The 24,690-nt window shown below is 40.7% G+C and overlaps 1 protein-coding gene across 1 annotated transcript in view; it reads right to left on the bottom strand.

Moving 5' to 3' along the window:
* Positions 1-17,300: 17,300 nt before the first annotated feature.
* Positions 17,301-24,690, bottom strand: part of LOC120720607 (GDNF family receptor alpha-4-like) — an 84,839-nt gene continuing 77,449 nt past the window's right edge. The window contains exon 8 of the mRNA XM_040010348.1: positions 17,301-24,552. Coding sequence (XP_039866282.1) covers positions 24,331-24,552 — 222 coding nt within the window. The 3' untranslated portion in view covers positions 17,301-24,330. The remainder of the gene's footprint in view (positions 24,553-24,690) is intronic.

The raw sequence follows: 24,690 nt of genomic DNA, 5'->3' as shown, positions 1-24,690 counted from the left end.
TGTGTGTGTGTGTGTGTGTGTGTGTGTGTGTGGAGAGGGCCAACAGGCAGTGATAGAAATAGGTTTCTATGTATCTATGGGGAAAGGGGGGAGGAACTGATGGAGGTGGATTTGGATGTAAAGAGAAGCTGAGGCTTGAATTCAAACAGGGTCATTGGTGAGAGATGAGCCATGGAGGCTGAAAATACTCAGCACTAATTCTAGAGCTGCTGCTCAGAATGACAACTTTGGAGCAGACATGACATACACGCATGCATGCACATGCAGACAAACAAGATTAGAGGTCTGTATTTGAGTCTCCTGCTCACTAACATATAAAGAATCTTGCCTGTGTTCAGAGTCCAGTCTTTCTGTCAGCAGCTTGTCACTAGCAAAAATCAGATCCGACTGGCTGCTCCTCAGCAAAGAAACCCACCTGATTATTTAATAAGCCTAACAATGGACACGGAGCTTTGTGTGTTTGTTCTGGTAGTTGTATTGGTGTAAGGACTGCTTATGTTTCTGACCCAGACAAACGCAACTTATTAGTTTGATGTTCAAAAGCTTGTTTGGGTGTTTAGGGCTGAAAGTAAAGTTAACCACCCATGACACAAATAAATGCTCACTTTTCTACTTTGTATCACAAATGACTACAAGACAGTATTTATTCAGCTGAAACCCACTTTATGAAAGCTTTCATATTTCCTCTTCCAAACACCTGGGGTTCTATCGTTGTGAATCAATGGCGCATGGCACAGACGCACAGGGCGTGGCAAGTGATTTGTGGTCATTTTTATGACCTGAGGTGCACAGTGTTGCAAACAGCATGAGATGCAGTGATAATGCATTGATGGGTTTTGCTTTTATAGGTGGGAGAAAGTGATGATACGACTGGTCATCACCACACAACTTATAAAATGAAGCTACCTGACATCGTCCGAGTGCATTAAAGACATTTAATTATCTTTTATATTTGACTCTGTACATTTAATGAGAGTGTATTGTGGATGAAAGTAATTTACACCATATACATGTAGGTATGTGGCTTCCTGAATATATGAGTGATGTCACTATCACGTCTTAATAGTTCTTTCTTTCTTTCTTTTTATTTATATCAGAATGATTATTTTTAATGAGACAGATTTAGCCTCACTGAAATCTTACAGGAGTGAGGTGGCTGTGGTTTGCTGAGTTGGGGGCTGCTGTTGCCCTCCTCCTCAACTATGTCTGTGAGAGCAGATTTTTGCCCGGCTCCAAGCTTGACTGACATCTGCTATGTATTATATGCAATAATTTTTGATCTTCCTTCTTATGGAGTTATTGCTCTGAAAGAAAGTATCATTTATTTCTTCTAAAAAAAAATCAAGGTATATTATACACGATGGTTTTGAACAAATAGTCACTTCAGGCTCCCATGTAAGCGCTCCAGCGTTTCCTGGCTCTGCTGGGTGCCAGGCGGTTCTTGGGTGCCTAGGGCCCTGTTCTCAGCTCGTCCCAGGGTGACCGGCCTCTGGCGGGGCCAGATGCCCGTCGCCCCTGCTTTCCTAGGACTCTCGTCCTTTGGCCGTGGGCACCCCATCTGGGGCCTTTCTCCTTTTTCCTGCTGGGATGGACACACAGTTGTCACCATGATGTGTGGTCTCACATCTTCAATGCTGTTGTGGATTGGATGGCCCGGATCTCCTGGATCTATCCCTGTCTAACTCTGGTTCCTTGGGGGAGGGGGCGTCAATACAGCTACTCACTTTCATTATCAAGTATATTTTGTGAGAAAGACACATAAACAGACACTTACACACACACACAGCAGATGAAGATTGATTTATCCATCTCTGCATTTTCATATTTTTCTGTTCCCAGTACTGTTTTTTTCTTTGTGCAGCAGTTGGCGATACATCATCCTTTTTTCTCCCCCTTACTTTTTCCCCCCTGCCCATCAGCTTAGTATTGTCACACTACAGATATACTGTAATAACTGAAATAACACTAATAGAAATTAATAAAATAAAGACACAAGAGTCAAGGGGAGTCTACAGAGAATTTATAGAGCTCTTCTGAGAAAAGCAAAAAGTGTTTTTCAAAAGCTGTCAGACAAGGCAGGATTTAAAAAGGAGGAAGAAAAATAAAATTATGTCATGGTGGCTACGCCCAGTTTTACACAGACTATTGTTTTGAAGGCATAGTTAGAATAAGAGACTTCGTGTGATCATTGGAAAGTCGGTGCGAGTATAACAATACTACTATATTACTTTCAGTGTTTGCATATGTGCTTGTTTTCATTTATGCCGAGATCAAATGAGTTTTAGACAGACGAGTGTTTTCATCAGTCCCACACTGACAGCTTCTATTAAAAACACCCTTGGATTCATTCTGATCACAGTTTGACAGGAGTAATTTCAGTGGCATGCAGGATGAAGAGATGGAATGCAGACACGACTTAATTTAAACATTTTAATGTCTTTTTTTCTACTGAAGAAAAAAATGTAGGTACTTGCTGCATCAAAGCCATATAAACATGTAAAATCTTAGCTTGTAAATAGCAGCTTCAGCACAAATCATTCACAGCTTTGAGTTGAGCTCAGCAGTGTCTCTCATTGCTGGTGAAGACAATATTTCAGTTAGTTGAATGCCCTAATAAAGGTATTGTAACTGAGGTTTGGAGCTTGCTGTATCAGGCCATTTGTGGTGGCTGCAATCTGTCCTGTACTTAAAACTATAGCCTGAAGGAAAATCTAGATGCATCTAAAGTCGATTGAAATAACAGCAATCCCTGCATGCCGCGCTTGTGCATCATAATGTATGTGCATTCTTATTACTGTGGCCATATGGCTGAGCAAATGTGCCAACTAGCAACTTTGTATCACTCTTCGTTTGGAGTTTTGATCAATGCGCATTTTTTCAGATGCATAAAAATGTTATTTCATCATCATCCATCTGTATGCTCTGCATGTAGCCTCACATTTTGCAAGTTAGTGTGGTTGTCAATCTTTTTATCCCCCAGGGGTTATGTATTGCCCATGTTCACTGAAATCCTCATGTCGCCACATCATTAAGCATTTTCAGACGTAATATATTTACACTGTACGATTTCTGAACCTGAAAACGCTGAAATCACATGTAGTTTGTTTCATTTTCAAAGCTCGTACTTCTATTGTCAAACACTCTTCAGCTGTTAATGCTGAGATAAAGCACCTCATGTCATCCATGCTGAATGACATATTTCAGTGCTGCGATGTTCTTTGACATAACTCAGCTGCAAATTATCGCAAAAAACAACTAACAACACTGTGAGCTCATTTTACGTGATGCTAGACACTTTAAACATAAATCAATGTTGTCAGCTCTTAACCTGATAAAGTGTGACACATACATTCACTTTCATTTTAATGCTCCCACACTGCCAAAACTACTCTCACACCAAACAAGCTGTACCCACAGCCCCTCCTTTATGAGAAAACAGCAAGGAGGAATGACAAAAAATCTGTGTGGCGCATTTCAGGTGCAAACACAGGCCTGACTGTCGACGGTTCTTACAGAATAATCTATGTCTAGCATAACTGTTAGTTCATGATAGCTGAAGAAGAGTTTTTAAAACATCAGCAGCATAATGACATTACCTGGCAGTGTAGCTATCACACACAGAATCACAGCATTACAGATATCTTGAGGCATGCTCAGCCCTCCAGCTAAGAAACTCCCAGAACAGCATTTTGAGTAGTAGAAACATTTTGTCACTCATCCAAGAAGAAGAAGTCACTTGGATGAGTGATGAAACGTTTCTCCCACAGATGAACAGAATCAACTTATGGGAGTTTAAAATGGCCTGCATTTGTAAAGCGCTTTGGGGTTCCCTAAGGAACTGCCAACTCTTGAGCCACGATCGCCAAGTTTCTTGCCTTAGTTAGTTGTAAGGCAATGAAGAAATAATAAGGAAACATTTAGATTCAATAATAATAAATAAACATTGTTCGCTCTTTAAATGTCTAATTTACCCTGACCTAACTAAACTAATAAGCTCCTACCTAAGACTGATTATCGATTTATTGACTCAAAGTGATGTAAAAACAGCAGTTAGCAATGATTCTACGTGATTCCCACATCCAGAGCTGGAAAGCTCAATTTAAGCTCCCAGGAACGAAACAAGGCCATTGGAGCTGCTACAACACCCACATCACTGCTGTAGCTGTAGCTCAGGAGCTAGAGCAGATCATTTACTAATCAGAAGGTTGGTGGTTTGATCCATGTCAAATATCCAGGATACTAACTCAAGTTGCTCTCTGCCCATATGGAAAAGATCTATAAATCTTATAAAGTTTTTATCTGTCTTGTATGAAACTTGTATGAAAAGCATACAAGAGTGAAAACACATATAAGATCCCTTGAAAAATTATATAATGAAACTTGTATGTTTTGTATACTTACTAAAAAAATATATGAACGTAATGAGAAAGTGGCCACTTTCATGAGTAAATCATATATGTTTTTACTATTTCTTTTCCATATGGGTGAAGCATCCATCTGAGTGTGAATGTTAGACAGAAAAAAGTTAGAGAGATTAGGTAGTTTTCCATTTCCATTTTTTTGGCTGGAGTCAGTCTTTAAGTGAATTTGAGGGTTTTACTCATTTCCCTGAAGGTTTCTGAGGCTTTTCTCATCCACAGCAGCAGCAGAGGGGAATCTCAGTGATATTTCCTCCATTCCAGTGGGCTGTTCAGTTTTCTCTTCATCAGGAGTCTCAGGCTGTTCCTCACTCACAGCAGCAGGATTGGATTTTAGTGATGTTTCCTCTGTTTCAGCCAGCTGTTTTCTCTTTTCTTCATCAGAAGTTTAGTCACTGACAGTCAACAACATCACAAGCCCTCAGTGTAACAAATCTGGCTTCTGCAGACTGCATCAGGCAGCAGAGCAGGTTATCTGCTAATCAGAAGGTTGGTGATTCAATCTCTCCAGTCTTTGCAAGCCAAATATCCTTGGGCAAGATACTAACCCCAAGTTGCTCTCCAATGCATTGGAGTATGAATGCGTGTGCATGTTAGATAGAAAGCACTTACTTAGAGGAGCATAGAAAAAAGCACTTTTCTGAATAGGTGTGAGTAGTGACTCAGGCAAGTTGTGCAAAGTGCTTTGAGAGCTCAGAGTAGAAAAGTGCTATATAAGAACCATTTATCTTATTCCTCCAGTAACTCCGTACCTGTCCTGATTGGCTCCCAGGAGGTGCTCAGATGTGAGGGAATCCCAGCTGCTGCACTCCTCTTTCTGTTTAGTAACTCTGTGTGACGATTGATGGGTCCTGCTCGTCCGTTTTGATTCTGTGGAGGATGCCATGTTTCTTTATTCTGATCCTCAAACTGAACTTATCTCCTGTCTTTTGAGAGGGTTCCCTCTTCAACAGAAGCCTTCACTGTCACTTCTTGCCACAGTTTTTGTCAGCTTGAGTCGTGGACTTCTCAGACCCTCTTGTGGCACCTTCTGTGTAAGGGAAGAGTGATCAGTTAGTTAGGCAACTGAGTTCTCCATCAGTGTGTGCTGGTTTCTGTTTCTGCTCCTCACAGTTTAGTGGGAGAGGAAGCTTCACCTCCTGGGTTTGTTACCTCAAACTGACACTCAGCTGAGGCAAACCACTGCACCTGAGAGGACACGCAAAATTCTACCTGACTTTCAGGTCAGGATCCGGGACCCTACAGGAAGTCTAAATCAGCTCTATGTTTAAAAAGTCCTAACCTCTGATCCTGAGTCTTACCCAGTAAGTAGGACTCATTCTTATATAATGTTTTTTATTCTCCCGAAGCAAGAGCTATTCACACTAAAATGGATTAACACTTTTAAAAGGTTTTTAACTTTTCGCAAAGGGCAAAAAAGGAATATCCTGAATATAAACTTCTTTAATGCAGGATATGTTATTAAAGCAGTTTAACAGGAGCAAAGAAAAAGCAGAATCAAATATTAATAATTGCATCATAACAATCAAGTCACCTAAATTTTACTTAGCATTTGCTCAGAGTGAGAACCAAATATTGGTTGTAGTCTTTGGATTGTTGCAGTGTTACAGAGATTGGAGAGGAGAACGGGCACATCCAGGCCTGAAGATGCACATCTGCTGGTTTAGGTACAACCCAATGGGAAAGGAGTCAACTCTGGTAGGAAACAATGAAGATCCAAATCTTCTTTAAGTTATGTTGTAACGTGGTAAAAACGCATGGAAAAAAAAGTCATAAAAGCAATGTTTTTTTCAAGAGTACTTACGGGGACTAGAAAGAGAGAGCATGTTTCTCCTATACTGGCTTCTCTTTACTGGCTCCCTGTTAAATCCTGAGTTAAATTATGCTCCTCACATAGCAGATCTTGAATAATCAGGCCCCAAAAGTACATGGAACTAAAACATTTTTAACTCAATCCCTCCTCCATTTCAGGGGCTAAAAGTAATTGGACAAATTAAATAACTCAAAAGAAAATGTTCATTCCTAATACTTGGCTGAAAGCCATTTGCTGGCAATGACAACCTGAAATCTTGAACTCATGGACATCACCAAATGCTGGGTTTCCACCTTTTTAAGGTTCTGCCAGGTCCTTAGTCCGGCTTCTTTCAGTTGCTGTTTGTTTTTTTATTCACTGTAGATAAGTGCGTGCAGTTATCTTCAGAAGAGGATGCTGAATGTTAAGTCCCCATGAAAGAGGCAGGGGCCCACATCAGGGCGGGGCTGTTCAAACAAAAGACCACACATCAGGTTCTCACCAATTAACCAAGGAGGAAATTATGATCCAGACTCAAGTGGTAGATCAACAATTATTCTGTCACCAGTGAACAGTTCTGATAGCAACAGTTCATGTAAGTAAAAAAAAAATGTAAATAAAAAACAAAACAAAACCTAAAAAACAAAAACAAAAACTGAAAAAAAACCCTGTTCCTTCTATTATGTTTCTCATTATTGTGTATAATCCCTGCTCTTATGCCTATTTTTACTACTTTGCTCTGTACAGTGTCCTTGAGTGTTCTGAAAGGCGCTTTTAAATAAAATGTATTATTATTATCCATCCATCCATTCACGTCCGCTTATCCTTTTCAGGGTCGCGGGGGGCGCTGGAGCCTACCCAGCTGTCATAGGGCGAGAGGCGGGGTACACCCTGGACAGGTCGCTAGTCTGTCGCAGGGCCAACACACAGGGACAGATTAACCAATGAACCTATCCCCACCAAGTGCATGTCTTTGGACGGTGGGAGGAAGCCGGAGTACCCGGAGGGAACCCACGCAGACACGGGGAGAACATGCAAACTCCACACAGAAAGACCCCGGCCTGATGGTAGAATTGAACTCAGGACCTTCTTGCTGTGAGGCAACAGTGCTAACCACCGTGCCACCTTGCATAACTGTTATTATTATTTACAATTTCTCTTTTAGTGGACATAAATAGTCTAGCAACAAATCCAATGCATTACAAGACTCTGCAAGAGATGAATAAGAAGCCAAAACCCAACCAAGACGCTGTCTGCACAATCCTTAACCTTGAGTTTCAATGAAGAAGAGCTTTCACTGACATGGATGTTCTGAAAGAAGAGGACAGGCAAACAAAGATTCAGATTTACTTTTGCTGTGTCTTCCTCACAAAGCACAGGCACTGTTGAAGGTTTTAATGCTTACTTGCATCATAGGTGATGGAAAAACTTTGGCAGATCCTCAATACAGACAACAGCAAATTCACAGCTGAAGTAAAGAAGAGATGGGAAAACTTCTGCTCCACGATTTGGTTTTATGGCGTTTGGAAGAAGGTGCTCAACCTGCTGTCTTTAATGCACCTTGTAGCTGTTTCCACAGACATTAGTATGAATAAGTTTGTATATGTTATCAATGCTGATGAAAATGGTATTGTTCAAGATGAAGCTGTCAATCAGATTTAGGCAGAGGAACATTGAGCTGAAAGTTAATTTATTCTGTTCCAGTGGAATACAACATAGCCCTGTTCAGGGCACTCCCTATACTTTTCCCCTCGCCAGCTGCGCCACCGAAGATGCTGGAACATGCTAGTGAGGCATTGTCCTTTAGTTTGGAAGCACTCTGATCTCCACTTTGGCAAAGAAAACCTTGATCAAGGTTTGCTGTATGTGATAGCATACTGCTACACGCTGCACATCATCTTCTGTCTGTCATTCTAACTGAAGTGCTAAAGGACAATATCTATGAGCGAGTCACCACAGTCTGGTACAAGAAAGCCATGGATGAGTTTTACTGAGACGTTCAGGCTATTTGTGATACAGACATTTGCATTTCAATTTTTCATTTTTGTTTATCTAATACAGTTCTTCTTTCATCAACACATCTTCTGTTCCTCAAAACTTCTGCTTCATAGACTGAGTTTTAGTAGCTTTAAATGTTGATCACAGTTAATGAAACTTACCAGTTACCAGTGAGAGGAACACCAAAATGATGTAACTTTACCAGGCAAGTGAAAGTCACTCTTAGTTTCATAATGATGACACAGCATAAAATGTATTGCATTATAACCTTAACATTACTATTTCACTGCATTTTCATGTGTGCAAGGCTTTAAGCACTTTCTACATTTTGAGTCAGAATCAGCATACTTTATTAATTCCTAAAGAAATTATGTGAGAAGGAAAGTTATTAAAACAGATGAAAGTACAAGTAGATAAAAAAATAATAAGTAAGAACAAGGCTAAACTAAAGAGAAAAAGCAGGAGCAACTGTAACAGGCAGCATGCTGATTGGTGCATGTGCACAGAAACGAAGAAGAAGAAGTAATTCAAATAAAGGCTGTTGTGTATTATACCGTGTTCTTTAATTCATGTCGTGTAAATGCTTTCTTTGCTCTAAGATATAATTTTTTTCTGGTTTGGTTTTTTACAAAAATAAAAAAATACAAAGATAAAATATTTTTAAATTAAACGGATCATCTTGTTTAGTTAATCTTGGTTCAAGATATTTTCTTTCAAAGTCAGAAAGAAATGGCACAGAGAGAACCACTGACAGGCTAGTTTAAAGTTTATTTGACTTAATAAAGTGCTTGCGTTGAGTGTTCTTAATTCAAGAAGTATAATTGTCTTCTTATATTTAGATTGTGGCAGTTTTTGCAGTACCCTTGCTGAGCCTGGTTCTGCAGGAGGTTTCCTCCTATTAAAAGGAAGTTTTTCCTTCCCGCTGTCACCAAAGCACTTGCTCAGAGGGGATAATTTAATTATTGGGATTTTCTCTGGGTTTTTTGTATCATTGTAGGATCTTTGCCTTGCAATATAAAACACATTGAGGCAACTGTTGTTGTGATTTGGTGCTACATAAGTAAAATTGAATTGAACCAGAATTCTATTAGAAGTCATTATGAAAGACCGGACACATTGGAAGTCAAGATAAGGAAATGTCATGTTGTTTATTTATTATTCACAGGTGAACACAGCAGAGGCATGGAGGAGTTCATACCACACATTCGGCACATTCAGCAAGGCAAAATGTCAGTGACTAATCAGAAATAGAAATCCTTCATGCAGGGACACATAAATGCCCCAGGTCATAAACACTTTTTCACCAACACAGTTTGAAACTTCTGTCACTATCAGTCTATAGATCTCTATAAACTGGTGTTTACTTCTGTTTAATTGCCTTTTTCTTATCTGTATGCAGGAAAGCCTGCTTGGAATTCATGTGCCTATGAAACGGTCAGTAACAGTCCAAACATGTGAAAAGCACAGGAAATATCAGGACGATCAACACTAAAATGCGAGAGAGTTGAGAAAGCCCTGTGGTAATGCACCTCCTTTATTCTGGCACTTTACTTTAGATAGGGAGGAAATGTCAGTTTGTGTGGAGTGTTCTTAGCCCTCGTCGATGTTCTTTAAATAAAGTATGTTTATCACTACCTGCTCACCTCCAGGGTCCAAGCTTTAGTTTGGAATTATCCACAGAAAAGGTTTACATTTGACAAAATGAGAGAGAAAGACTGATCCATCTAATTTGCCTTCATGCTGCTGCCTCTTCTCGGAGTGACAACTTTTTCTCAGGGTTGTCACTATGTGTGTGTGTGTGTGTGTGTGTGTGTGTGCGTGCGTGTGTGTGTGTGTGTGTGTGTGTGCACGTGCGTGCGTGCATGTGAGCATCATCGCCTCAATCTCCATGACAATGATATCCTATTCAGCTAGGCACCTGCCAGGATAAGAGGTGAGTGTGGAGGAGTTCAGTCAGTCAACCAGGGAAAAAAAGCATCAAAATGGCCACCCCACCCTCACCAGGTGTTGGTATACTGAAAAGGATCAAACTTCCAAAAATTCATTCAGCTAAATTTACCCCTTGAAGTCACCCAGGGTGCAGAAACTGCAGTAGCCATGGCAACACATTGCAGACAGTGACCAGATTGTGCAGCTGTGTTGAATGGGAAAATAAACATCATGTTTAAGACACAATACCACTACAGAAAACATCACAAACATCAATTTATCTGTGATGCAGGGAAGCTCATCTCTAAGAGTTCAGGAGTCCATGAGAGGGGTCCTTGAGGAAGGTGTTCACCAAATTATTAACGGTACATAAAATTACTCAACTTAATAATAATAATAATAATAATAATAATAATAATAATGGATTGCATTTATATAGCACTTTTCAGGGCCCTCAAAGCACTTTTCAGTTCCACTATTCATTCACTCTCACACACTGGTGGAGGCAGCTACAGTTGTAGCCACAGCTGCCCTGGGGCAGACTGACAGAGGCGAGGCTGCCATATCGCGCCATCGGCCCCTCTGGCCATCACCAGTAGATGTGAGAATGAGTGCGATAGAAGGGAATACTCAGTAGTGGTGAGCATATTATAGTACATACTGTCCCCTGATTACATGCAGTTTGACAGTATGATAAAAGAAAGGAAGTATAGCAGATCTAAGGTTTTCTATATGTTGAGGGCTTTTCATAAATTGATGACACTGATGCATCAAAATACCTTTGAAATAAAGAGTTGTTTAATATGGAAATATTTTGCACAAGTGTAGCCCAGCTAGGAAAAAAGAGCAGTGGAAAGTAGTTTTTTTGGTGTATGATGTAAACAATTTAGTCATTTCTTTCTTTGTTTTTTTTTTTTGTTTAAAGGAAGATGTGGACAAATAAGATTATCTGTTGTCGTTTAACTTGGCCAATCAGCAATTAGCTCCCAGCGACCCTTGCTGTTGACCTTGATCACATGACTTTCTGTAGTTGCCATTTCATTCCTGTTCATACAATGCCATGTGCCAGAGAAACTAATGTTCCTGAAGTTGAATTGCTAGGAGTTGCCAGCGAATCTGCTGCAGTTTCTTTTTGGTCGGTCAGTTTCACCCTGTCATCAGTGAGTAAGAAAAGTGGAGAAAACCTAATTTGTTAAGGAGAAAAGGGCAGACTTAACGGGACGGAAAGTCCACTAGCCGCTAAGCTACCAGCTAGCGCTCACGCTAGCAGAATTGAATGTGTTTATGTGTGTGAAATGGCTAGCAACTGCGACCGTATTACATTTAAGGAAAAAAAAGGAAAAGAAAAAAACAAAAGAAATGGTCCTAATCAGTTTTATGTGTAACAATTGAATTCAATTGTAAGCCGATTCTTGTATTTTCAGTTGTGTTCTTTGAGTTGTTTATAATGTACAAGTCTGGTGAGCTACTGTGAGTTGCAGACTGCAGCTACAGTGTTAACTCTAGCAGCTGTGTTTTTGTGAACATTGTCAACCCTTCAGGTTGATAAAATTATAGCTCACCTAGGAGGATATGATGCTGCAGTGATATAATTTTGTTGTACAACAGCGCTAGCTGAATTAAGATATAGAGTTACACTGATACTTATTGTTCATTCTGAATGTTCTAAGTAAGTGTGGCTGTTTCACAACGGTGTATGTGCCTATATGGACCTGTGACCTGTTTATAGGACAGGTTTTTTTGTTATCTGGTAAAAGGATGACTCGACAGACGGACCCAGTCTGAAGCAAGCCCTCATTGAGGAGCAGCGATTCCACAGTTCCAGTTAACTGGATGGCGAGCCAACCCAAAAGTGAACAGGATTTGCTGAGGTTTTATTTCAAGCCAAAGTTTTGCTCCCATTGAAGCTTCAGATACCTGCAGGACTACAAACTTTCTTCCTTCATCGGAGTGTGGTAGGACAAACGTTAAACAAACTGAACGGGCCCCAACGATCCATCAGTTACCAGACATTATTCACTCATACATTTGACTCAGAGAAAGCTGTATGCGCGCACTTTTATTTAGTTTGTTATTTTGGGGGGAAATACTTTGTATTTTATTTCATTGCTTTTATTACATTTGTTGCAGCTGCTGTGTGTCAAATATAACAAATTTGTGAACAGTCTACTGTGGTGTGGTCTCTCCTTATTGGTGTTTATACCTTGGGCTCCTGTCGATCCTAGATTATCTGATACTGGCTAGTGGGAGTTCGGTCATTCTTAATAATAATTCGTAAGTTGGGTTACACAAGACAATAGAACAGTGGTCCCCAACCTTTTTTGTGCCACGGACCGGTTTATCCCCGACAATATTTTCACGGACCGGCCTTTAAGGTGTCGTGGATAAATACAACAAAATAAAACTAGTACCGGTACCGAAAAAAAGAAGATTTATTCATAACACACGTGAAAAGACCCAGGAAAACCGAGTTAACGATAAAAACGATAACAAAATAACTGAAAACCGATAAAAACCCTGAAAACTATACATTTCACACCTGAGCCTCAACTCTCGCGGCCCGGTACCAAACGACTCACGGACCGGTACCAGTCCGAGGCCCGGGGGTTGGGGACCGCTGCAATAGAACATACCCTAAATGCTTAGTGGTTTCCTGAAACCATATTATGCAGTATGAGTGGATACGGCTACTTTAGCAGAGTTCATTTTTAGCTTTTTAACATTGGTCCATATTATTAAGAAATAAGTAACCTACTCTTACTTCAAGGATACTAACTAGTATGTCTTTTGTTGAGGATCTGAGTGATCCATGAGTGATCAGTCTTGATTTGGTAAGGTTTAGGCAAGTAATTTGTACTTTAATTTGCATTTAAAGGTTAAAGCATTTCAACTATTTGGCTTGGTTTAGGAAATAATCATAGTTGAGATGATGGAAATAAGAGCATATAAACCTCCAACCTTTACACAAAAGTGGATGTGTTGCTGGGAACATGCCAACACTCAACACATTTTAACTCTTGAATATCCAACTGACTTATTTCCAGGCCACCTACCGCCACCATTACTGAGACTAACAAGCTGATCTACACCACGGCAGCAGTGATCATTGAGATGCTTAGCTACGAGTTGAACAGCCACAAGGAGCAGTACCCTCCATGGAGAAGGAGACTAAAGGCCAAAATCAAGGTAGCACAGAGGGAGGTTAGCCAAATATCGAAGCTGCAGAAAGGTGCAATGCAGAAGGTGCCTAAAAAGTACAGCAAGCTGTCCATACCTGAGGCCTTGGAAAATGCCAAGCAAAGACTCACAGCCTTGACCAGCCGCTTGAAGAGGTACACCACAGAGATAGAAGGCAGGACAATAAACCATCTGTTCTGCACAGAACCAGCCAAGGTGTACTCTCAGTGGCAGGGGAACAATATGAGAACAGCACCACCAAGGCTGGAGACAGAGCAATACAGGAGAAGGACACAAACTATAATGGTAATGCTCAGTGGCTAGTGGATGTAGGAGCAGACCACAGCAACCTCCCTGAACAGGGTCCAGTAACCATCACAGTGGCAGACACCCAAGAAAGGGTCTCCAGTATGAAGAGCTGGACAGCACCAGGCGCTGACATGGTTCCTACTAGCAGCACAAATGAACCAGCTACTAGTCGATGAGAGACACCCAGAATGGCTAACTGAAAGCAAGACAGTCCTGGTCCCCGAGGACACCCAGAAGGGATCAGTCCTATCCAACTACGGGCCAATAACCTGCCTCAGTACCAAATGGACGCTCCTGTCAGGTATCATAGAGGCTAAGATGAACAGTCACATGGGTGGCCTTGTTCATCTTCACTCAATACATGAGTGGGGCTCTGAAAGCAACTGGCAAGAATACCAGAGGTGCAAAACACCAGCTACTGGTAGACCGAGCAGTCAGCTGAGACTGCAAGACCAGAGTGACCAACCTGGGCACTGCCTGGATTGATTACAAGAAGGCCTATGACTCAATGCCCCACAGCTGTATCCTGGAATGGAGCAGTAGTCAGCCACCTCCTGTACATGGATGACATCAAGCCAAGAGTGAACGAGACAGCGATTCACTGATCCACACCACCAGGATATACAGCAATGACATCGGAATGTCATTCGGACTGGAGAAGTGTAGTCGGATGATAACAAAGAGCAGGAAGGTACTCAGAACTGAGGGGATCGAACTACCAGAAGGCAACATTGCAGACATAGAGGACAGCTACAGGTACCTGGAGATCCTACAGGCAAATGGAAACCATGAAGAGGCCGCCAGGAAAACTGCAACCACCAAGTACCTGCAGAGGGTCAGGGAAGTCCTGAGGAGTCAGCTGAATGGTAAGAACAAGATCCGGGCTATCAACACCTACGCCCTGCCTGTGACCAGGTAGCCTGCTGGGGTAATAAGATGGCCAAAGGAGGAGATAGAAGCCACTGACATCAAGACAAGGAAGCTCCTCACCATGCATGGAGGGTTTCACCCCAAGTCCAGCACCCTGAGGCTGTACGCTAAGCGGAAGGAAGGAGGCCATGGACTGGTGAGTGTCAGCACCACAGTCCAGGAAGAGGCAACGAACATCCATGAGTACATTAGGAAGATGGCCTCAACCGACCGCATGCTCAGTGAATACCTCAGGCAGCAGAAACCAAGAAAAGAGAAGAAATCATCATGGCAGGATAGGCCCCTGCATGGTATGTACCACCGGCAGATAGCGGAGGTGGCTGATATCCAGAAATCCTACCAGTGGCTGGACAAAGCTGGACTGAAAGACAGCACAGAGGCACTAATCATGGCAGCACGGGAACAAGCTCTAAGCATGACATTGATAGAGGCTGGGGTCTATCACACCAGGCAAGACCCCAGGTGCAGGCTGTGTAAAGATGAGACAATTCAGCACATAACAGCAGGGTGTAAGATGCTAGCAGCAGGGCATGCATGGAACGCCATAACCAAGTGGCCGGCATAGTATACAGAAACATCTGTGCCGAGTATAACCTGGAAGTCCCAAGGTCAAAATGGGAGATGCCCCCAAAGATGGTGGAGAATGACCGAGCTAAGATCCTGTGAGACTTCCAGATACAGATGGACAAAATGGTGGTGGCTAACCAACCGGACATAGTGGTGGTAGACAAGCAGAAGAAGACGGCCGTAGTGATCGATGTAATGATACCGAATGACAGCAACATCAGGAAGAAGGAACACGAGAAGCTCGAGAAATACCAAGGGCTAAAAAATACCATAGTGGCAAACCTAACGCTACCCCTGACGTCACCGGTGACCTGGTGGATGCTAAGAATTCAAGTTCAAGTTTGTGATTATTTAATGTTTAACTTTTTGAACCAGGCTGTGAATACAGCTTAGCAGTAAAAACAAAGAAACTTTAGGTGTTTGTCAGTGGCATCTGTGTATGTTTCCATAGTTTGCATAAGAATCTGAGACTTTCACTGCATGAAGTAACGTTTTTGCGATGATTTGGTTAATTTGATAAAATTTACTCCTATGGGAGGACTTTGTATGTAAATGTGCCACATTATAATATTTTTTCTCATTGGGTACACCATAGAGAACTGGATTTAATGACATTCACTAAACATGTCTGAGCATTTACGTCGATTCAAGCAATCTGGTAATCTAGTTACGCAGAACATATGGCTGAGAAGTTGAACTTACTATTGCCACATATTATTGCTCACTGCAATTGCATTGCAGCATAACTGGTTTTAACATGAGATATTCAAGAGACAAGAATCACAAACCCTAACCACAGCTAGCTGATGAAAAATATCACATCTGGAAAGATGCTCTATGTGAAATCTCCAAAGTGACTTCTGTTTTTCAGGGCACTCCTGAAGTCAGTGTAACAGATATTAAAAAGAGGAAGAACTGTGGGCAAAAGGAATCTCAGTTAGGGTGTTACTGTGTTGATACATCTTTGTTTATGTGTGTGTGTGTGTGTGTGTGTGTGTGTGTGTGTGTGTGTGTGTGTGTGTGTTTGAGTGCTCTGATGCATGTGTGTGCTAAGTGAAACAGGAGGGTTCAGGCTTGACAGTCACGCACAGGCACACCTTGCCAGTCCCATCTCTCACTCACGTTTTTCTCCCTGTCTGCCTTCATCATATTCCACCCCTCCTCATCGTTTTTCTGCTCCTTCTTCCCCTTACCTTCATTCCTTTCGTCTTTTGCACTTCCACTGTATCTCTTTTTCACCACTTTATGCCACCGCTTTATCTCACTGGATAAAGCTTTCTCTGCTCTGGAGTTTGTTTTGCTCTCTGCTCTGCCTTTATCTTTCATTTGAATGCTGTGTATTTGCAGAAGCAGAGAAAGAGAGAGAGAGAGAGAGAGAGAGGCATAAATGAAGAGAGATAGAAGAGAGAGAGAGACAGCATCCCCATGTCAGGCCAATGATGGATTAGAATACTAAAATACTGAAGAGAGAAAGCAGGCACACTAGAAACTCAAATCTGACATGGTGTGTGTCTGTGTGTGCACACACATTTGTCCATGCAAATCTACTGCTTGGTAATAGAACAATAAAAAAAGGCGCTCCTTCCCATGAACACATCCTCCTCTAGTCCTCTCTCACCCTGGAGGCTTGTGTCGTATTGCTCTCTCTCTTCCTCTCAAAGTTGATTTAACGCATGACTTCTCTGCTTGTTTAGTACATATTATTGTAAATCACCAGTGTCCAGTCCATCCTCTGCCTCTCTTTCTCCCTCTTGTCATTCCATCATCAGGTATCTATCTTCACAACAAACAGCCGGAACAACAATTAAAATGAACAATGGGTTCCAGTAAAAGGATACTGCTCCAGCCTCTGCTAGCCACATAATTCAGACACCTGCTCCCCCCCCCAAGCTGATCTCAATTAACCCCTGCTATCAGGTAATGCAGAGGAAAATGGAGTGGAGTGGCTGTGAGGTCAAAGGAGACAGTTCATTGACTTTTGAAGTAATTTGCTTTAAACCACATGCTCAGTGTTGTCAATTTGAAAAGGAACATCTAGTAAGTGTAATCAAAGACTGATGTTGTCTTTGACCAAGGCAACAATATCCTCTTCTAGTATTTTTGAACCCATGTGGAAGAAATTTGGTGTTTGGAGAAATTATTTTTGCTACCCAGCCCCAAGAAAGAAACATCAAGCTCAGCACAGCAGGGAGTGGGAAATGAGACATCCACCCATGGAAATAGGAGCAGCAGTGTTTTCAGGTGGCAGATACATGGCGTGAACAGAACACTGACAGCTCAACTGCACTGCCATATCGATGGCTTTCTGTAGAATCACAATAGTAGAGCAGCAGACCTTTGGTTGTGGAGGCGTTCAGGACGAGAGAGTATTTGCCATTAGGGCTCTTTTACCACTCCAAAGTAAGAACATAGTCTCACAACAATTTATGAAACTGTAACAGAATTGTATCTGTTCATCGGTGCTTCTGGACAACTTCTTGGTTAGGACTAGAATAGAAAAAACTACCCTGTTACATTTAGGCAATAAAAAGGCTTAAACAAGAGGATTGTTTGGATTAAATCACAACAATTGGCACATTTTTCAAATCTTAATTTTCTTGTGATTTCTCATCATGTGATTATTGGGGTTTCTTAATAATATTGTAGGGTCTTTACTGCTGTTATTGTGAATTACATGTAAATTATACTTGAATTGGTTACTAGGGTAATGTGTGCTTCTGTAAAGGCGTACAACATACATGTTAGGTCTGCACACATGAAACAAATCGTGTTTAAATGGTTAAATTTAAAGTTGTGTTGACTGCAATTAAAAATAGGGTCAAACAACAGTTTTTTGATGAGTGAATAAATGCTTTGTGTGATCATTACATATTTTGCTATGAGACTTTTTTTTTCTTTTATCATTTTACCAAGTCCACCCTGGAAACAACTGCTTGTTACTTATTTCTGAACAGTAACGTTTACTGCTTACTTAGCTTTACAGGTTTAACGCCAAAGAAAACTAACTGCCACCGGTGGCTGATGTGAGCAAGTTAGCTAAGAACAGAGGGTTTGAGCAATATTGCATTCGCCTTTTTTGGGAAATCAAACAGTTGATCTAGGATTCAAATATTTATCAGACTGTTCTGTTAATGGAAAGCACAGATGAGGAGCTGAGATATAACTGAGTAAGATTAAAAAAACTCAGTGAGATAAAAAGGCTGTGGTCGTCACACATCATCTTAAAGATGACAGCTGATAATACCAGAAATTTTAGGTTCCTGTTACCTGAGTTACCTAATGTATTTACCCCTATAAGCTATATGTCAGTCACTGATATCCTCCACTCTCATTTCAGGCATTTACCTCAAAGTTCAGCAAAGTTTTTCTTGGGGCCCATCCACTTTGCACTGTCAGTGATTATTTCACCGGTAGTAGCTCACAGGTCTCCTTGCCAGTGTGGACGTTGCTTAAGTAATGTGTTACTGAACTATATAGTAGCCAAATGACTGTTTAAGCTAACTTAGAAAGAAATTAACCTTGCTAAGTTGTCAGGTCAGATGGATTTTTTTTTTCTGTTTTTTGTTGCTTGTCATTCTCTCCATGCGTTGGTTTAAATGTCATCTTTACATAAAAATGATTTGCTTCAGTCCATTCCCAGTATTTGATCTCAAGGCACTGATTTTATATTAGCCAGCTTCTATATTACATTATATGTTAGATCTGATGTCTCACATAAGGAAATTTTAATTTTTTGAGTCTACATTTTGACTCACACATCTGAACCCACATCAAATAAAATTAATGGGCTGGTCTGTTTTTGACCCCCACATGTTTCTATCAGTTCCCTCACCTGAACAATTACACTTCAAATAAGCCAGTTTAAAGGAAACGTTTAAAGTGTTGAACAGCCTGGAGGCCGAAGACAAGGAAGGACCCCATCAGAGTTAACTGTAAAAACACCCCTTCTACATTAAACCTTTTGACCAAGGAAGCATTGATAACTTACAAAGGTTGCAGATTTGTTATATTCTCAGTGCTTAAGCTGTAAATTCGAAACAATGTTTGCTAAAAATCATCATATACAGGTAACAAATTCTGCGTCTTCTGTAGTGATTTCAACTTAAGAACTGGCTGAGACTACACATGAAAAAAGGAAAATATGCTGTGAATTGTTCATTTATATCACAGCAGATTCAGTTTAAGCAGAAAGCTGACGCTGGCCTGTTACTCATCTTGGAGAATAAACTCTAACTGAGCATATAAATTCTGAAATTCCAGCCTCAAATTTACACTGTCATTTTTCTTTATTTTAAATCTAACATGGTCAAACTTTTATTGAATGTTTTTGTCTAATCACCTGGGGAGCTTTTAATGTTTGATTAGGTAATTTTAGCATTTGTTAGGGATGTTTTCAGTTTGTGGATGAATCCATATTTGAGTCAGAACAGTATATATACAGCTGACAGAGCAGCTTCATGAGAAAGACTGACCAGGCTGTGAGTGTTTGAGAAGTTAATTAACAATAATCCCATCACTTTTCCTTATCAATTTAACTCTAATATACTTTATGATGGACTGTTTCTTACATTGCACTTTTCTATTCAAGCACGCCAGCATGCCTCCTTCACCCACATGCATATAAGCACCTGTGTTTTCTATCTAATATTCTTACAGAACATTTTGATTACTAGATGCCAGAGATGTTTTACTCTATAAAAGGACACACATTTTTTCCCTTGTGAACATTTCGGTGGTACAGCGTGCCAAGTTGTCTTTATACTCTGCAGTGACACAGCAAACCTGTGTTAAAGCTTCATGAAAATGCATAACTGAGACAGTGACTGGGAGGATAAATGTTTTATTACTATTAGTATCCACCAAACTGCAGGCCTGAAAACGTGAACCCAACATCATTAACAATAAGGCTTCAAAAATGTCCAAAATGAGTGGCACATTGTCTTTGTCAAGCTTGTATATGTGTATGGTATCCTCTCCTGTATTGCTGTTTTTATTGCCTTCTCGCAGAACATCAGTAGTTGCTGTGCCGACCTCCTCAGTATTTAAAGATAAGAGCTTTACTCAGTCTCTTATCATATTTCACTGATTGACACATGCTTTGTCTAAGACCTTCATTAGGCCTTTGAGATTGTGTGTATGATTCCTAACAGTTGCATCTAACAGCAGTGCCTGAGGAAACGGAGAGGTTACAGTACCCCGCAGACCTGTCACCTCTCACTATGTCTGCCCTAAACCCTTCATTCTCTTTGTAGTCTGTTTCCTTGGCGACTTTACAAAACAAACCTCTTCCTCCTCCTCTTCTCTATGTTTCCTTTAACATTCTGCAGAAGAAGAAAACAAGAAAAGCTCTTGTTTTCTGCTCTTGCATTACCCTTCTCCTGTTTACTTTATTATATATAATTCTTGATTCCTGTCTTATTCTTTTCCCGCTTTATTCCAGTTGCTCTTTTCTTTCTTTTCTTTTTTCTCTTTCCCTTCATTTCCTGTTGAGTCTTATTCTTTTGTCTGTCCTCATTTTTCCTTTATTCTCCTAGTTTATCCTTCTGATTTTTATCTCCCTACTTTTGGCTTTTTTTCCCTACTTGATTTTTTTCCTTCCCCTTGTCCCCATTCCACATCTCTCTTTTCAATTCCATCTTGCATCTTTCATGGACTTTATTCTTTGCTCTTCCTTCTCTGTGATTCTCTTTTAGTGTCCTTTTCTGCTTTTAATCCTTCCCTCTTCATTTTTCCTTCCTTCCTTTAGACTGTCTTTATCTCTTTTGTTTCCTCTTCCTTCCACTCCTCTTGTCTTCCCTTTTGCTGTTTCCTTTTTATCGCCTTTACTTCTCTGACTTCTATTCTTCTTCCCTGTTTTTTCTTTTCTTCAAACTTACTGTTTCTTTCATTACTTCTTCCTTCTGTTTTCTTTCTCTCATCTTGTCTCCATCTTCCCAACCATCTTTCCCTCTCTCCTTCCACTGTCTCCTTTCTTAGCTCTGCCCCATCAGTGGCGCCCCTGCAGATGGAAGCTAATTTTACATGTTCCACAAAAATAGGAAATGAGAGAGGAAAAAAGTCGTGTCAGCAAGAGATTTATAAGACACAGAAAATCGAGAGCTGGCAATTCTCTACCATGTTTGTGCTCCAGGGCCAGTGATTTAGCTATCACTGCCTGGTAGCAGTGATAGGACACACACACACACGCATGCACGCACACACACACACACACACACACACACACACATGCACGCATGCACACACACACACACACACACACACACACACACACACACACACACACACACACACAGCTCCTCCCCAGGAGCCTGTCAGATGATAAAAAGATGTTGTTGCAAACTGATCATCAGCAACTAAAAACAAGACAAACATCAAACACAGAGACCACACGGGGACTCGGCCTTATTTCTCTAACATACATTTCTCTCTTTCCCACTCTCTTCATGTTTGTCCGTGTTCATGAACCTGCCAGGGAGCTTTTTGATTTGTTCTGCTGTTTTAGAGATCATATTGTTTCTGGTGTGTTGTTTTTATTAGCACTGCTTTATTCATATTACTGCCTGTGGCAGGGCAAAGGGGATGGAGCGATAAAGAAAGAGAGAGCTGCGTGGTCTTGATATATGGCAGGCAGCATGTGTGCAAATTGGGGGGGGACGTCTGTCCAAGCATCCAAGGCTGTGCTGATGAGGGTGGCAACATTACAGTGCAGTTTGTCAAAGTATAATGACAATTTTTGACAAAATGCAGTCTCTGCTTGATCCCTGCACTTGTATGCACAAACACACACATACTTGGCACTTGAACTGAGAGACAAGCGTGTAATTTATCATTCACTATGGCTGGAAAGCAGAGACAGTGGCAGAGCTACTGGGAAGGCTCCATTCATCACTGTGATAAAGTTTGACTTGTGAGTTGTATATGAAGACCTCTTTTCCCTTCAGTCATTGTCAGGATGACCCTTAGACAGATAAGCCACAACCAGTGACACTAATCATTATTCAAAAAGTTAAAAAACAAAACAAGTGACAACAACAAAACAGGGGATACCGTGCAAATGTTACACAGAGTTTGGATTCAAACCCAGGACCTTCTTGTTGTGATGCAACAGCACTAACCACTGCTCGTGACGGACAGTGGCAAAAGGTGGAGGACGGTTGCAGATTACTAGTACAGCATAAAGTTTACCTTTTGTTTTTTTCTAACTTACAGTACTGTTCAGTTATAGTATCATCAATTAAGCACATCTGGGGCATTTTATTAAATTTGTATTTGCTGAATTTTCCTGCTTAAAGGCAAATAAATAAGCTGCAATAGCAATAAAAACCTCCAAAATAAAAGTCATGTGTGGTAAATTAAATTAAGGTGATGATGTGATGTTATCATGATAAAAATATAATTTATTTATTTATGACCTGCTCTAATTTAGAAGTAAATGTTTTAGTAATATTTGTGTAGCATATTTAATTTTCTTACATAAGGGGAGAACTATTAGACCCCCTGTGAAGAGTATTTCCCAAGCACTGTTAAACCAAGCAAGGAATTTTTAACACAGCTGTTCAAAACATCCTCGTTTATTTTGGATGCTTACATTGTTTTACTTTGGACACAGAAACAAAAGTATTTTACAAAATCATTTTTGAACATTTTTTGGTTTCTTTGTTTTTTACCAGGGACAAAATTATTAACCCTTCTGATGCTAATAGTCAGTTATGTGTCCTTTTTGCTGGATAAGAGCCTGCAACCATTCCTTAGTAGTAGTTTTGAACTGATCTCACAAACATCTCATGAGCAATCCCAACCCATTCTCCTTTGGCAGATCCTCCAGATTTGATGTTCTTCTGGTATGGACCTGGGCCTTAGGTCCACCCTATAGGAGTATCAATGGGATTCAGGTCAGGGCTTTGCACAGGCCAGTTTTGGGTCTTTGTTTTGTTGGAAGAATGAGATGATGTATGAACCAGTTCCCGTTTTACTGCTGACAGCTTGAAGTTTTCAGAATCTTCATAAATCCTTCTTTCTTCATAATTATTTCCACCTTCACAAAATTCCCCAGATCCAGAAGCACTGAAGCATTCCCACAGCAACATACTGCAGAGACTGTTCTTTGGGTTGTAAGCCACTCCCTTCTTTTTCCAAACATAAGCAGCGTCTCTCTGGGCACAATTCCAGCATGCATGATCTTTAGCATACGTCAGTCTTGCTTGTAACTGTGTGTTCTGTAGTAGTGAAGTTTTTCTTGGCCTCTAACCTTGCGCTCCATTCTTCTGCAGTGTTCTAGTGATTGTCTACTTTGAGACTACAATAAGTTGTTTTAGACGCATCTCTCACTAGTTTTCTTTCTAGAGTCTTTGAAATCTTTTGCTTAATTGACAGGCTTATTCTGTACCGTGTGGCTCTCTTTAAATTTCTTCATTACACTTTTCAGCCCAGTTCTCAACACTGTCAAGCACTCAAAACTCTGCATATCCATCTCATGCTTTATGGGCATCAACAGTCTAAAGTGAATTGTTTTTTGGTTTTGGTATCATAATTTCTCAAGTGACAACTCTTGTTAAAGTACAACATATACATTTGCAGATAATCCTCAATATTAACTTGATTTTTTCCGGTAGTAATTATGTTATTATATGCAAAAAGAAATACTTTATGCTTTCTAAAGAAAACTAGTAAGGAATGCTATGTTGAAAATCCATTGCTCTGTTAAAAAAGCACTTGGGAAAATTTGGACAAAATGTTACATTTTATGACGTGGGGGTGGAGTGCTGATTGTGGGCTAAGAATTTTGTTTCAGGCATTTTGCTATGTACTGTGTATGCCTTTTATATGCCAGTTCAAAATATTGTCTAAACTTTACAATTGGGTGTGTACAAAAGGACGAAAAACCGCTGCCAGAAAGTATTTGCTGAGACTACAACAAGCCACTTTCAATTTTTCTCTAGACCGGTGATATGAACAGCTTTATTATGCGTATTAATAATTGCATTATATGAACACCCTACCACAACTAGGATTTCTGTGCTCGTCAGACCTTTTACCTTCAGTCACATTCAGAAAGAAAAAAGAGGCATGTTTAGGTTAGAGGGCAGAGCGTGGGGATCGAGGGACTCTACAGACAAATGGCAAAGTCAATTTTTTCAATTTTGGAATTATAATTTTACAGCAATGAATCTAAAATAGTTGTGTGTATGTAATTTCTTTCCATCCTCTGTTTTACAGCCAGCTGAGGGAAAATGACAGGAGAAGAAGCAGGAGTAGCATGGCTTTAGATGGGCCAGTGGTCAGAGATGTGGACCCCCCAGTCCCAGAAGAGCCTAGGTTGGAGACAGTAGCCCTCTCTGAGTAGAGCGGGATGACATCAAACTGGCCACCATCTGCACCCTCCTGCTCATCTTCTGTTTGTGTCAATTCCTCCTCTTCCTTACTGTCCAACACCTGTCGGGGAACAAAGTGTGAGTGAAAGTTATTGTTGCATTTTTTCTGCTTGGACATTTTCACATTTCACAGTGTTGAAAACAGTGCCACTCTCTGGGTCCTGGTGAGGAGGGGAAAGTGTCAAAGCTTTTATGTGTT

The sequence above is a fragment of the Simochromis diagramma genome, unplaced genomic scaffold, assembly GCF_900408965.1.
Source record: "Simochromis diagramma unplaced genomic scaffold, fSimDia1.1 OVJJ01000585.1, whole genome shotgun sequence".
Taxonomy (NCBI): Eukaryota; Metazoa; Chordata; class Actinopteri; order Cichliformes; family Cichlidae; genus Simochromis; species Simochromis diagramma.
The sequence above is the reverse complement of the archived record's forward strand: the minus strand, read 5'-3'. Positions and strand labels throughout refer to the sequence as shown.